At 36.2% G+C, this 15,028-nt stretch overlaps 2 protein-coding genes across 3 annotated transcripts; one reads left to right on the forward strand and one right to left on the reverse strand.

Annotated features, from left to right (window-relative positions):
• Positions 1-225: 225 nt before the first annotated feature.
• On the forward strand, positions 226-4,295 carry LOC132186385 (probable protein phosphatase 2C 80). Of its 2 annotated transcripts, XM_059600330.1 has the most exons (6): positions 226-357; positions 840-899; positions 1,005-1,608; positions 1,835-2,159; positions 3,008-3,157; positions 3,741-4,295. In XM_059600330.1, the coding sequence occupies exons 3-6, from the start codon at positions 1,013-1,015 to the stop codon at positions 4,035-4,037; spliced, it is 1,368 nt and encodes a 455-aa protein (XP_059456313.1). In that variant the 5' UTR covers positions 226-357; positions 840-899; positions 1,005-1,012; the 3' UTR covers positions 4,038-4,295. The 2 variants fall into 2 exon arrangements, with proteins under 2 accessions (XP_059456313.1, XP_059456312.1); XM_059600329.1 differs by lacking the exon at positions 840-899.
• Positions 4,296-4,791: 496 nt separating this feature from the next.
• On the reverse strand, positions 4,792-8,034 carry LOC132186384 (vicilin-like seed storage protein At2g18540). Its single transcript, XM_059600328.1, has 5 exons — positions 7,700-8,034; positions 7,071-7,249; positions 6,891-6,971; positions 6,258-6,548; positions 4,792-6,166 (listed from the first exon to the last, which is right to left on the reverse strand). The coding sequence occupies exons 1-5, from the start codon at positions 7,995-7,997 to the stop codon at positions 5,009-5,011; spliced, it is 2,007 nt and encodes a 668-aa protein (XP_059456311.1). The 5' UTR covers positions 7,998-8,034; the 3' UTR covers positions 4,792-5,008.
• Positions 8,035-15,028: the final 6,994 nt, after the last annotated feature.

Consider the following 15,028-nt stretch of genomic DNA (forward strand, 5'->3'; position numbering starts at 1 on the left):
TTTTTTTTTTTTTTGTTCTGTTTGTAGTTTGGTCTTGAAAAGCCTGCTATATTGGCCCGGCCCAATATACCAAGGGCAATGTAGGCCCAAAATGTAGAGGAAGCCCAATATTCTATGTATCTTTAACATTCGATTCCAAACCCAATATCCTCTTTGGGTCAACCAACTCCAGGCTCTTTTAGGAAAGGGCCGCATGAAAATATACAAAAACAAAAAACAAAAAAACAATGCGTAGGTTGTTGTGGACCTTACGCAGAAGAGGAAGAGAGCGGAAGCTCCGAGGATCGTATCGGAGCTTCGCTTCCTTCTGAGGTGTCTCATAGGGAGGGCTCAAGCATCGTACTCCGTTAGGAACAGGTGCGGCTTCCTCAATGTTCTCAGCTATTTTATATTCGTTGCTTGTTCCAAACTCCAATCTCGTTTTTATCAGTTTGATTGTCCATTTTATGTCTGAGGAATCTGAATTGTTAAGGACATTATTAGAAAGATTTAGAAATGGATTCCTTTGTTTTTATGGGAATATATTTCCAATATAAACATTGTAGTTTTTTTTTTGGGGGGGGGGGGGTTTAATTTATGTTCGGAGAAAGAAAAATCAATTTCCCAGATTTTTTTTTCTTGGTTACTAGATTTTCTCAAAGCCCGTGGATTTCTTTTTTTCTGGTCAGATTATTTGATGGAATTGGTCATCTTAGTTATTGCTTGTTATTTATGCACATGTCGACATGTTGTTGGAGCTACCCGTGGGAATTTCAACCACCTCTGCCTTTGTGCGTGTTTCTGCATCTGTTTAGCAGTTCACACGTTGTAATATATCCCAATTTGTCTTCTCGTATTAGGTTTCAAAGTTGTACATTTCACTTGAGAAGGCTTAGCTGGAATCAACCATAGGTTAATTGGTGGGTATAGATGTATTGGGAGTAATGACATTTTATGTTCTATATGATATCCAAACTTGGATACTCTCCAAGAGAGTAATTGATTCAAGGGCGTTCGATATACAGGGGATAAAATGCCATCCGGCATTCTCTCGAAGCTGAACACTACTATCTATTCTGGTTTCCCACGAGCAATAGTTCAGCAACGAGTTGCGTGGCGAAGTTCGATAAATTTGCTCCTTGGACCAGGGAATTTGTTGTTTGGGAATTCAGTGCTGTCCTGGTCCTTGCCATATTCAACTTCTTTGATATCAAACACCTCTGGGTATTCTCTTAGCTGTGAGAGCAAGAGAAAATCTATGGCTGCTTCTACTTCCAAAGCGTTATTGGGAGATGTTTATGTTGATGACTTAATCTCAAGTTGTGGAAATGCATTGGACTTCACAAAACCTACTGGCGTTTTTTATAATGATAGAAGCCGTAACAGATGCTGGAAAGCTGGCTTGAGTTTGAGAAGGCAAGAACAGCCCAACAGTCATCTTATCTGTGGGTTTTTTAATTTTGATGGATTGCGGCGGAGTTTTAATCCCAATTCACTTGATAAATCACGGCTGAAGAATTTCCATACTTCAACTTTTGTGTGCCATGCTACTGGGGCTGCTCCCGATGTTTCATTTAACTGCAATTCTCATGATGAACAGCTTGCAGATTCCACCATTTTGTCTGGCCAGTATGTGCTCTAATATTCTTCGTTTTTTTTTTCTTGTCGTTTTAATTAATTAATCTTAGAATCTCCATTGTGTCTTTCATGCCCCCTACCCCTTGGGACAAAAAATTACTTATAAAAAAAAGAGGAGGGTTTCTGTAGTACTAGATCAAAGTTTGCTTATGAATTTGGGTTCATTGTTTAATTTGTTTCTCACTATTTATACTTGTGTATCTTGTTTGGTGTTCAGAACTATTTTGGGTGAAAGAACCCTGAAGCTAATTTCAGGATCATGTTACTTGCCACATCCTGACAAGGAAGAGACAGGTGGAGAGGATGCTCATTTTATTTGCGAAGATGAACAAGCAATTGGTGTTGCGGATGGTGTAGGTGGCTGGGCAGATGTTGGTGTTGATTCAGGACAATTTTCCCGCGAACTCATGTCTTATACAGTGACGGCAATTCAAGAGGAGCCCAAGGGTTCCATTGACCCAGCCAGGGTGTTGGAGAAGGCCCACTCAAGCACAAAGGCCAAGGGTTCCTCAACAGCCTGCATCATTGCTCTCACAGAGAAGGTTTGTTGTCTTTCATTTTCACAAGCCCCTTGTGCCTGCCCCTTTTATTAAATTTTGGTAGTTATGGAACTAGGACTCTTTTACATTAAATAGCAATGTTAGGGTTAATGTGCTTTCGATGATAGAAAAAGAAAACTTCCCTCTGGCCTTTGTCTGATATCAGGGATATGTCTATTTGCTTTCAACTTGTACACACCCATACGCGCACATAATTTTCTCTCCAACTCATTTCCAACCTTACCTTGATCTCTACAAGAACACATTTATGAATTTCATAAGGTGACTTAGCAGTTTTGGCGAAGCAGAAGCTGTTCTTTAATATTGCTGCTCTCTCTGGATTAGCAGATTTGATGCCTGATGGCCCTGATTTTCTGGAGGGTTAGTCCTTCTAAGTCTTCAGCAAAGTGAAATTTCAAAAAGTGGCAGCTCTTTCTCTTGGATGTAGTGGAATTTTTATCTTTATCTACAGTGGTTAATTTTCTTAATTTCTACATCTGGGGTTATTGCACACTTTCAACTGATATGTGTTTTCTTTTCTGTAAATTCCAAGCCTCTTAAGGCAAAAAGGTTGCTGATTTGCAACTTTTAACAGTACAAAATTACTGTAAATGAATTCAGCATACTAGAGAATTGAACTTAGGTTGAAGAATGCAGGCATTAGCACAATTAGAACTTGGGTGGAATAGATGATGGAGGTTTCTGGTCACGTAAAGTTTTAGCACACTCTGGTCTGTCATATTTGATTATTTTTATGTCCACTATGAATAATTTACTGTCTGGGGATTAAAAAGATGAGAGACATTGCTATCTGGTGTTATATGGTTTCATCTGTTTGCTTGTGTCATCAGGGATTACATGCTATTAATCTAGGAGACAGTGGATTCATAGTGGTTAGAGATGGATGCACTGTCTTCCAATCTCCAGTGCAGCAGCACGGCTTCAATTTTACATATCAGCTGGAGAGTGGCAATGGGGGTGATCTACCTAGCTCTGGTCAGGTCAGTAAACGCTTTGATACCTTGCAATCATGTATAATGTGTAGAATATTAGAATCATATATCTTTCTCCTTATATGGAAAAATAGTTTTGGCTTTACATCTGTCTTGTATGTGGGTAGGATGTGAACTTTTTTTTTTTTTTCCCTGCAAGTCAGTGGTATGTTGTAATGAATTTGTATGATGTTATACTTAAAATATATATATATAGAATGGCAACACAAACAATTGAACTTGTTTTTGATGTATATCCCTCATAGGGCTGCTGCCCATGGTCATTGTGGAATATATGCAGTGCCTCGCTCTCACACGCAGAGATTTTAAAATCTAGAAAAGGTTAAGGAAATAAATTGGCTCGTGGGGTCTGAAATTCTGCTTACTACTAGACTTGCATGATTCTGGAATTCTTGAGAGCTAAGATATTGTTAAATCAACTTAGACTATTACATTGATGAGAAAATGTTCTTTTCTTTAGCAAGATTAGAAAAGAGTCTTTAATGTTTTCCCTCAGTCGTGTTCATCAATTAAATCAGCAGCTTACTATCAAGCATCACAGACTTGAGCATCTTTTTGGCATCGTATCCAGGTTTTTACAATTCCTGTGACTGCTGGAGATGTCGTTATTGCTGGAACAGATGGGTTATTCGACAACTTGTATAATAACGAGGTGACTGCTGTTGTTGTTCATGCGGTTAGAGCTGGCTTGGAACCTCAAGTAACTGCTCAGAAGATAGCGGCTTTGGCACGCCAGCGAGCACAAGATAGGAATCGGCAGACTCCATTTTCTACTGCTGCTCAAGATGCTGGCTTCCGCTATTACGGGGGTAAGCTTGATGACATCACAGTTGTTGTGTCATATATAACTAGTCCTGCCGTTTTGTGAGTCTCTCATCTCCGTTATAGCTATACCTACTTTGCTTGTATAGTTACATATGTTCAGTTACGGTGGCGAAACTGGCGGTTGGGGCTGATAAGCCCATATTTTGGTCATGAAACATCTTGGGAGTTGTATTTGATATTGGGCATCTCCCTTTTCAATTCTTGTTTTTAGTTTGAGATGCTCAGAATTTTTTATATATAACCCCCTTGAAGGTCAAACCTGAGTATTAAGGAGATGCAATCAATGCCTTCTTTCTTTTTCCTTCTTAGTCCCTCCCTACATGTGATCTATTGTATGAATCTGTTATCAATTTTGAACTAAGTTTGATCTGATTAACAAAAAGTCACGAGATCACCATTCAAAGTTACTGTTTAATTCAAGAAACAAACAGCATGCCATAGCTCAATTAGTTTTTTTTGATAAATAATTGGCCCCAAGGGAATGTCGTAGCTCAATTAGTACGAGGACAAAAGCCAATTTTGCTGATCCAAATACGCTAACGTTGTAGAGTAGAAAAACCAGGTATGCTTCTTGTCATAGCAGCTTTCTTGTCATGCTTCCTGTCACCGTTTTCAAATAAATAAGGTGAGAAAACTCCGAAGATCAAAAAGCATTGCATGTAGCTGCATCCCTCCCCTTAAGTTTGAATATATCTGTTCCATCGTCTTCTCGTGGTTAATCCATGGCGTTCTTCTGCTTGTTTTGCTTTTGTATGGCTCAATTTTTAGTTTCTACCCAAAAGGGTATCTGCCTTTACCGATCACAAGATTTATTCTCAATCAACCATGCAGGAATTCGTACCCATTTTTACCAAAGAGGGGTGAGGCAGAAGATAATTAACCTCTCAACCATTAGAGTCATGAACATGGATCACAGAGCTTATTATACCAAAAAACCGTCAAAAGACAACATGGAATACACGGAAAGGCTTTTTTATTCACATGCGCATCATCCAAATTGATGAAAAGTGAAAACTACCCAATCTTATTGGGGAGATAGGCATTAAATTCTCCAATCCTCAGAGCTCTTCTTCCCTCTTCACTACTGCCTTCCTCCTCTTGCTCTTCGCTCCTAGCTTTCTCATCCTGACCCTCTTGTTCCTCTCTCCAGTCCTCTTCAGATTGTCTTCCAGCAGGTTCTTCTTCTCCCCTCTCTCTTCTTGCTTCTTCTTCTTCCTGTCTCCTCCTTTCTTCTTCTTGTCTCCGGGCCTCTTCTTCCTCCCTCTTGGCTTCTTCTCGTCTCCTTTCTGCTTCCTCTTCCTGTCTCCTTGCCTCTTCTTGTTCCCTCTCTTCTTCTCGTCTCTGTTTCTCTTCCTCTTCTCGTCTCCTCCTATCTTCTTCGCTCCTCCTGGCTTCTTCTTGCTCCCTTTCTGCTTCCTCTTCTCTGGCTTCTTCTTCTTCTTCTTCTTCTTCTTCTTGCCTCCTAGCTTCTTCTTCCTCCCTCTTTGCTTCCTCCTCTCTCTTTCTGGCTTCTTCTTCCTCCCTCCTCTCCTCCTCTTCCTTTCTCCTCCTAGCTTCTTCTTCTTTCCTCCTGGCTTCTTCTTCACGCTCCCTCTCTGCCTCTTCTTCCTCCCTCCTCTTGTCCACCTCTTCTCTCTCTTTCTCTTTCTCTTCCTCCTCTCTCTTCCTAGCTTCCTCTTCCTCCTTTTCTTTCTCTTTCTCTTCCTCCTCTCTCTTCCTAGCTTCCTCTTCCTCCTTTTCTCTCTCAGTTTCTTCCTCCATTATCCTCCGTTCTTCCTCAGCACAAGAAGTACATTCTAGCAAGATTGAGTCAGCCTGCTTAGACAAAAGCTGATCAATCGTAGTGTTAGTGACATTGAAGGAGACAGCCAAGACTTCCTTGTCCAAAGTTTGAAGAACCGATCTCTTTCCTGCCAGAAATTGAGGATGGTTTCTCCTCCTTGTTGTGCTGAATCCCATGAAAACAAACGAGTCATTGTTGAAAGACATCTGAGCCATGGGATGGAACCTAGGCACACTAAAAACATCTCCTTCCATCACCATAAACCTCATATTTTTGCACTCTGATTCATTTGCACTGCTAGAGCATACCGCGCGAACCATCCCTTGCCCTTGCAACACTATTGCTATCTCCGTTGCCATTGGATTCCAATGGGGCCCCATCATCGACCCCTTCCAAAAAAAAAATAATAACATGTGTGTTAAGAGTGAACTTTCCAATATACCAAGATGACAACATGCTGGACGAATGCAATTCACTAACCTTTGTCAAATTCACCAGGAAAAGACCAATATTGGAACCCTTCAACAAATCGAAATTTTTCCTGGTCACTGTTGTGCTTCGCCCGTAACAATTTTTGATATCTGGGTCTGCATCAATAATGTTAAAGGTTCTTGTTTTCTTGCTGAATACCATGCCGCCTGTGTCGCCCAGTAAGACTTTCAGGAACCGTGCCTCCAATTCCCACAAGGTTGTTTCCTTTGTCGGCACCGCATGCACTATGGCTGGTGCCTTGGTTCCTTCTGTTATTGCTTCAATCAGATCCTCAGGTACCTTGAGAAATTAAAATTGCATTATAAAGTAATCTCACAAAATTTATTAAGTGAAAGCAAAGCGTAGATATCTTGAAAAAATTGGCAATGTACCCCTAATGTTTCAAAAAAATTCAATTCAAACCTTCCGCTACTAATTTCCCTCAATTTTTTTATTTAATTTTCATTATAAGGATACATTGCCGAATTGAAAAATACTGAAACTTCAGGGATAAAGTGAATTTAACCCTAGATCAAATTATATATAGTCTTAAACTCGTGAGACATTGTCACCCTGCCTAGCATAATTGGCTGCCCAGAATCGCAAATGAGAAAGTCACGACAAGATACACAAAAGCTGTACCTTAAAAGCTGCTTGAAGGACTTTCTTATCAAAGCCTCGGACCAGGTTGTTAATGCTCGAGTATGCTCCAATCGATTGCTCCTGCATTGGTTTTAGTAACGTCTAAATAGCAAAACAAGCAACTTCACAAGAGCTGAATGAAAAGAAAAAAAAAAAGAAGAGAAATTAAGAAGCTCATACATATGGCGACTCCTCTATATTGGCAAAGATTGCATATATCCTAAGCTTCTGCCGCTCAGGCGCTAAGCTGCTCTGTACATAGAAGATAGAGCCTGCCCCGAGCCTGTAGATATCTCCTCGACGTACATTCACCCTCCTCATCTCATCCTGATCCACAACCCAACTCAGCCTCCCACTTCCTACACCCACAAAAACATTAATTATAATGCATATATTAACCAGCATTTAGAGTTTGGGGGCAAAACTAAAATTTGTGGGAATAAATTTCTAATTTTTAAAAAATTATAAGGGCCTTTTTAAATTTTTTTGGGGGAAACATGGGGCTTGGGGGGAATATTTAAGTCATTGTCTAGGGTTTAGGCTTAGTACGTGCATTATAATTTATATTATAGAATATTTTAGGAAATCAGCAAATTGTCAGTGGTATATTGCTAGCTCATCACTTATCCTATAAATCCATCACAAAAACCCCAAAGCTTTTCATAGGAAATATTTCTCCGGCAATTTGCTGGCCGAATTGCGAACCAATTGAGTAGTAAATGTGAGAGAATTCACTGTCGGAGACTTGTTCCGACAAGTGAGTCACTGTCAAGATTACTAATGACTTAAAACAATAAAACTCAAAGCACCTGTGTTGACAAAAAAGACCATGTCTGCATGGAGGAGTACAGGAAGAAAGAGGGAGTTGGGCTCCAACGTAAGGAACTGAAGGTGGTAGAGCGCTCCCATTCCATCAATAATTTCAGTGGATGAGATCTCTCCGTACTCTGTCGCAACGAGGGATCTCCTTTCATCTTTCTTCACCAGAGGCCCGGCCCCCACGCCCGAGACATCCTCATCAAAAGCTTTTGCATGCAAAAAGAGAGAAAGAGAGAGTAAGAAGAGTAAGAGGAATGAAAATGGTGAAGTGAAATCTTTGCCCCCCATTGTTTTCTTGCAGAGATCAGACAACGCTGAGCTTAAGTTTCGTAGCCTCAACTCGTTTTTGTTTCTTCGTAGCTATATAGAAGAAGATGATGAGGATCAAAGAGCTACGTGTCTTTCTTTGTGGACACCTGTATGGTCATAGAACGCGTGGCAGGTGATTGGGTCTGAGTCTTTCGCGCAAAACTTCAGACTCAGGGAGATTCTTCGCTTGATTCACTGTCTGTCGTTTGGTTAAGCAATTATTATTATTTTTTTTTAAGCAATACCTTTTTTTCTTCTTCTTGATTTACGTGGATATTATTATTATTATTTTTTTTTTAAAAAAAAAGAGATTTCTACTTTTTTTTTAAAACAATATTCACGTAGAATTGAGAGAACACGGTAAGAAACTATAACATTTTTTTTTTTAAGTGTTTATGCAATTTTCAAAGAGATGTGCTATAGATCTTCACTTGGTTATTATCTTATCCTCTTTTTTTTTTAAAAAAAAATTATTATTGAATTTGTGAGGTTGATGTGTGAGATTTATATAACCTTATAGTCACAGATTTAATGACGATTAATTTTGAAAAGTAAGAGAATGGAAGAAGAACCAAAAGTTAAAATGAAGCATTTTTCATTTTCAAATATACAGTTCGAAACAAATAGCAACGTGATTTACAAAGAATATTGTTTTTGTCAATATTTATTGCACGAAAAAGTGATTTAACTTTTAAAAACGCACATCCTTATTAATGTAGACATGTAGTGCAAAATTGTATAGCTTTTTTGCCTTTTAAAAATATTATTGCTTTTAAACTCATTTTTAAACATAACACTCTTTATAATTTTGTTTAAAAATATTTGTTTGGCCCACAAAATTAGGAGACCAGATGCATTTCTCAGTACAAGTGGTTTAATTCATGAGTTATGCTAATTTTTTACGCCTATTTACACCTAACATATTTAGGTGTAGAAAATCTTAATTTATTACATTAATTTTCGCAACTATTAAGAAATTGAGAAAACAAAATGAAGCGGGCTTTGGACAATGTAAGTATGGTCAATGATGAGAGCTAAACTGGGTTGGGTCTGGTTCATTGATAAATGGTTTGTATGGTCTGTGACTCTGTTCCATAGTTTCTCTATTGGATCCGATGCTGAGATACGATCAAGCTCTGTTTGGGTTTGTAGTTTATTTTGGGCTAAAATCTGCCCAATGTATAACTCTTTTACTTGTGTCCTTTCTTCATCTTTTTGTTCTTTCTGTTTAAAAGAGAATAACTTTTATAAGGTCTTAGCATAAATTAAGGCCTTTGTGTCATCTAATAAGAATGCAACACATCAGCATAGAACATTATAACAAAAATATGATGTTCCAGCTAATCTTTTTTCTAGAATACTTAAAACAAAACACCTTCTAGAATAAACTTTTCATATTTTTCTCCAAACCCACCCCAGCCACCAACCTGTCGTCGGAGACACCGCCAGAGACGGGAAAAGGATCATCTCCATTTCAAAATTCCTCAATTTCCTCAATTTAAGTTAATTTTGAAGGGTAGTGTTGTTCAGAAGTTTTAATGATGGTAGTGCATTAAATGCAATACCCTTTAAAATGCACTAAATTGACGAAATTGAGAGATTTTAAAATGGAAATGATCATTTTCCCTAGAGACAACGCCGACCGGTACAGAGAAAGCCGGAGATGACGCCGTTCGTGAGAATAACTTCTATAAGGTCTTGGCACAAATCAAGGCATTTGTGCCCTCTCATAAGAAGGCGACACATCAGCATGGAACATTATAATAAAAATATGGTGTTACACATAATCTTTTTTCTAGAATACCTAAAACAAAACACATTCTAAAATAAACTTTTCATATTTTTCTCCAAACTCACCCCAGCCACCAACCTGCCATCAAAGACTCCGCTGGAGACGACGTAGGCCAATACAGAAAAAGCTGAAGATGACGCCGTCCGATGCCACTCTCTCTCTCACCGGCGACAACAGAGATGTTTTAGGTATTCTAAAAAAAATATTAGGTGAAACACCATATTTTTTTATATTGTTGTATGCTGATGTGTTGCCTTCTTATTGAATGGCACAAAGGCCTTGGTTTGTGTCAAGACCTTATACAAGTTATTCTCTCCGTCTAATCCTATTTTAGGTCAAATATATATATATATATTATTATTATTTTGGTCATTTTTGTTTCTTCCATTAAGATTTATGGTGATTAAATAAAGAGGATGATACATTGCAATGTTTAAACTTTGAGAGGACATTGTAAAAGTCATGGCAGTTTGGGCAAAGTTTTCCTATTTTCTCTATATCATAAAATTCCAACTAGTTCTGACTGTGACACCCAAAAATTCTTGAACAAGTGGAAATGTGTGAGTTGGTCGTGTCATGGGGGTTCAAGTGGGCACGAAAAATACCAATTATCATCCGCCATGTGTATATATATAGTTATATATATGTGATTTGAACTGTTCAGAGAGCGGGGAGGGGAGTGGGGGGCATGTAGAAAGTGCATGTGGACCGAAGAATCAATCGCATAAAAAGAAATAATTGGAGGGAGTAAAGAAAACTAATAAATAAATAAATCAAGGGGTATTTATGAAAGCAAAAACCGACATATCCTAAAGATCCCGTTGATGTAAAAAGGAGTTAAGTTTTGGGGGAAGAAGAAAATAAAAGATGGAAGATCCGCCACGATCACCTCCACTCCCATGAGTCTTTTCTTTTAGAAGTGGGGGAGACAATCTTTATGTGAATGATATAAAGAGTAGAATCTCAACCCTAGATATCATCTTTTGTATGCTACAAGCTTCCCTCTACCTTCGCGTCTGTCCCGTGTACTTCCAAAGTTCCAACCTTAACTCCTAAGTATTTGCCAACGTATTATCTTTTACATTATAAGTCTAAAAGAAATGGTTTTAAATTTCACGTTTCAATATTTTTAAAATGGGTAAGCATTATCCTTTGAAATTATTATATTAATCGAATCATTTTAATTTGGATTTGTTTTCCAGTGTATCTTATATCTTATTGTTTTCCCATATATCAAAAGGAAGAACTCTGAAGATTGTTTTTAAACAACCCTTATATTGAAACATATCTAGGATATTGCTGCTTGAATACCGTGACGCCATCAAGAATATTGATTCAAATTGCACCAAATTCTAATTAATCATTAAAATCCCCCCACGTTATTCTTTTGCCATTTCTTGAATCTAATAAATTCCTTGTTACTTATTAACACATGTGCTATATATTAATTACAAAACTCATCTTTCATTTAAACTAACCATTAATAGACTCTATTTTGTTTCTTCAAAATTCTGTTGATTCAATGTAGATTAAACGTTATTGGTATGTTTGTTTATATGTTTTGGAGGGTGTTTTTAGTTTTTGATTTGAGAAAGTATTATAACATAACATAAATGTTAAAAAATGTTGATGTGTTTTGAGTTGTTTATTAATGTATTTATCTTGAGAATATGAAAAAAAGAAAAAAAGAAATTAATCCCTAAAAACATTATAATTTTATATATATATGTAAAGAGGACATAGAAAATAGAAAAGAATTTGGTAATGGAACACATGCATAAGCTATGATTAAGACATGAGTGCTACTGGTCAGGGAGAGGATCAAAAACAGCTTTTTGAAGGTGCGCAAACTTTCCCTGATTAAAGTCAGAATAATAATTAACACGAGAGCAGTGGTAGGGATAGCTGCTCAATTTGAGCAGTATTATATGATGCATTGGGATTTCAGAATATTTAAAAAGAAAAAAAAAATGAAAAAAGAAAAAAGCTTTCTCATCTTCTTTCTGCACAATCGATTATTCACATTAATTGGGCTTACGGTCATAGACTCATAGCCTAATATCCAAATTCCAAAGGCTTTAAGCCTTTCTGTTCGTACCTTTAAAAAATACTTAATTTTAATTATAAGTTAACTAGAATGCATTTTTATTTATTTATGTGTTTTATGTTAGAGTATATACCATGGAGTTCAAGAATAATAGTCACAGTATAAGACTATTATTGACTTACAGTTGAAGAATATCACTGAGTTTCAGTTGAATAGTTAAAGACTATCACCTAACTAACCAAGTTAGAGTAGAAGTTTATTTGTATCAAACATGATTCTCCTATAAATAGGAGCATATTATATTGTAAATATTACTCAGAGAAATAAAAGTTTAATGCAGCCTTAAGGCTTGATCTTGTGGATGTAGGTCATAGACCGAACCACGTATATCTCTGTATCATCTCTATCTTATTATTCCACTTTATTATTTCCGCATTATGAATTCTTTCATTTTATGTCTTCACATGGAAAGTTATTTCCTTAGCATTTTATATATAAACATCTCGAAAGTATTCCTAATTGGCTAATTCCAACGAGATCGTAATATATATACTCTAGATACTGTTTATTAACTTAAAAAATTTAGCCTATAAATATATTTTTAATTGTGTTATTTTAATAATTTGTATTCATACACTACTATATATATAATTTGGGATTTAACCATTCATATATGTATACTCAAATAAAAATTCTCAAATAGATTTCTCAATTAAAATTTGTTATCATCAAAAGAGAGCTGCAGCTTAATTAGTTCCTAGCAATTCTAGAATGACTTAAACAACCATCTTAAGCTTATGATGCAAATGGTTAGCATAAATTGTCGATTTTTCTAGATTTTCCTCATCAATTCGCATTTTTTACACCATTTTTTTTGTTCAGTCAAACTTTTTTTATTTTTATTTTAAGGAAAGAAAATCTATTAGTGTCTTTTGGCATGCATCTTGCTTCCCACTAAAAAATAAAGGATTTTTTTTTTTTTTTTTATTACTTTACTGAAAACCCTTCAACTTTCACCAGATTTGATAAACCTTCAAAATTTCAAAATCTCTCGATTTAGTCTCATGAACTTTCAATTGCAATTAATTTGGACCAATCCGTTATATTTTAAACGTTAAATGACGTTTATACCCTTGAATTTTTTTATAAAATTTCAACTTTACCCTAAATTCCAAAACGTTTTTTTATTTTAAAAAAAAAACGAAAATCAAGGATATTTTTGTCTTTTTTGGTATTTTTAACGACTAAATTTGACAGAAGGGTTCAAATTGAGAGCAATTGAAAGTTCAGGAGATTAAATTAAGAGATTAATTTTGAAGTTTAGGGGGTTTATCAAATCAAGTAAAAGTTCGGGGTCTTCAGTGAAGTTACCCTTTTTTTTTTTCTAGTTAGTTTAGGGTTTAGGGAGCAGGTCGATCGCTTTGAAAACAATCTCAATAAAAAATGTGAGAGAATTTTTATAGAGCTGATTTTGAACAACTCACCTCTTATTTAGACAAGTAATTAATTAAGCCGGCCCATAGGGAAAACTCAATTAATAATAATTGGGACAGTAAATTTCTAAAAATTCATATCCATAAAAAGAGAGAAAAAATGGAGCAGCTAGCTGGCTTTGAAAGGTGGCAAGTATGCTTTGAGATCAAAGAGTACACGTGCCTTGGTGCTGAGACGCAAAGGTGTGAGTGAGCTGAGTGAAAGACGTCTGGATGGATGGATGTATTAAGGAGCGATTGATGCTCTATGAGTGAAGAATTGGAACATATTCTCCTTTTCATGAGGTCGCCGCCAAAGGCAAAGCCACCCTACGTGGGCGTGCTTTCTATTCGCTGACGCCAACTATATATCAACTATGTATGTTGATGATCGATCATGTCAATTTTTTTCTTTTAGGAAGAAGCAATATGCATATATATATATATATATATATATATATACGGCCATCTCCGACAGAATAGCCTACAGGGGGCCGGTCATCCTATGGCCAATCAGGCGGCACTACTTTGTCAAATTTGTAGACCTGCTTTTGAGAGGTCACTAATTATCTCGTGAAACAACAAATCTGTGTCTAGTTTTCTTTTGCTAGTGTGAACGCTGGTGGATTGTTGAGGAGCTAGTGCTTCTTGGCCATACATGGTATCTCAAATGTTTGGGTTCCCTGCATGCACTTATTGACCAATAATATTGATGAAAGAATATTAATCCTACTTGATAGAGACTCAACTTTTTTGCTCAACAAAAATTCAATTTTTATCTTATTTATTTTTTAAAAATAAAATAAAATAAAAAATGAAAAAAATGTTTAAAGCAGCCCTATCTATTTTTTGTCTTTCTTTTATTTAGTATTTTTAAAAAAATGAAAAATGGTATTTTTTTTCATAATAATGTCATTTTTTTTATTTTCCATTTTGTTTTTTTTAGAAAAAAAAAATGGTAAAAGTTGGACTTTTGTTGGGCAAAAAAGTTGGGCCTTTAGCATTTCTCTTTAATTTAACTAGTTTTTTTTTTTAATTTTTTTTTTTTTATTAATAGTATTATTTTAACTTTAAAATAATTAACTTCATTTTATTATTCTTATTACAGCCTATTTTCAACCATTGCTGGTTCTTCTTAAAAGATGAGTTAGCTAGTCAAGTTTAAATCAAATTTTAGTTAGCTAAAGAACTTTTAAATGGTATGGAATTCTTGACGACCTCTGTTGGTTCTTTTCTATGCTAAAGTTCAAATGGTTAAAACTTAAAGTGCTTTCTCTATATATATGTCAAGTTGGGACTCTACAATATTGTGAATGGTCAAGGGGGGGATACAATTGTCAATTTCTTTCACTATAGTCTATATATATTGAGAGAGAGAGAGAGAGAGAGAGAGAGAGAGAGAGAGAGGAGAGCTAGTTAGTTTGAAGTTTAAAACCGTCCTCTCAAAGTGCTTAATTATGGCGCTTTCTCTAAGCTTTTTTAAGGGAATAAATAAAAGTCGGGGTGGTGGAGTTTCTCTTTGGGTTTGCTGTACAACTTTTGTATGTCCTAATACTAGCGCGGGGGAAGCGACAAAACAAAAAGAACTTTAACGCCAACTATTTGACCTCTTTGTCGTTTTTCAGTTAATAATTGAAACTTTAACACCAAGCGGTTGGTAATGCTATTGATACATACATAGTCATAGTTCATGGGATTC

This window comes from Corylus avellana, chromosome ca7 (assembly GCF_901000735.1).
Source record: "Corylus avellana chromosome ca7, CavTom2PMs-1.0".
NCBI lineage: Eukaryota > Viridiplantae > Streptophyta > Magnoliopsida > Fagales > Betulaceae > Corylus > Corylus avellana.

Excerpts from the sequence above, each read along its gene's own strand:
- LOC132186385 (XM_059600330.1), top strand. The coding sequence starts at position 1,013 with ATGCCATCCGGCATTCTCTCGAAGCTGAACACTACTATCTATTCTGGT. Across the intron at positions 1,609-1,834 it reads TCCACCATTTTGTCTGGCCA|AACTATTTTGGGTGAAAGAA; the intron begins GTATGTGCTCTA and ends TTTGGTGTTCAG. Across the intron at positions 2,160-3,007 it reads TCATTGCTCTCACAGAGAAG|GGATTACATGCTATTAATCT; the intron begins GTTTGTTGTCTT and ends TTGTGTCATCAG.
- LOC132186384 (XM_059600328.1), bottom strand. The coding sequence starts at position 7,997 with ATGGGGGGCAAAGATTTCACTTCACCATTTTCATTCCTCTTACTCTTC. Across the intron at positions 7,250-7,699 it reads GGTCTTTTTTGTCAACACAG|GAAGTGGGAGGCTGAGTTGG; the intron begins GTGCTTTGAGTT and ends TTGTGGGTGTAG. Across the intron at positions 6,549-6,890 it reads TCCTTCAAGCAGCTTTTAAG|GTACCTGAGGATCTGATTGA; the intron begins GTACAGCTTTTG and ends TAATTTCTCAAG.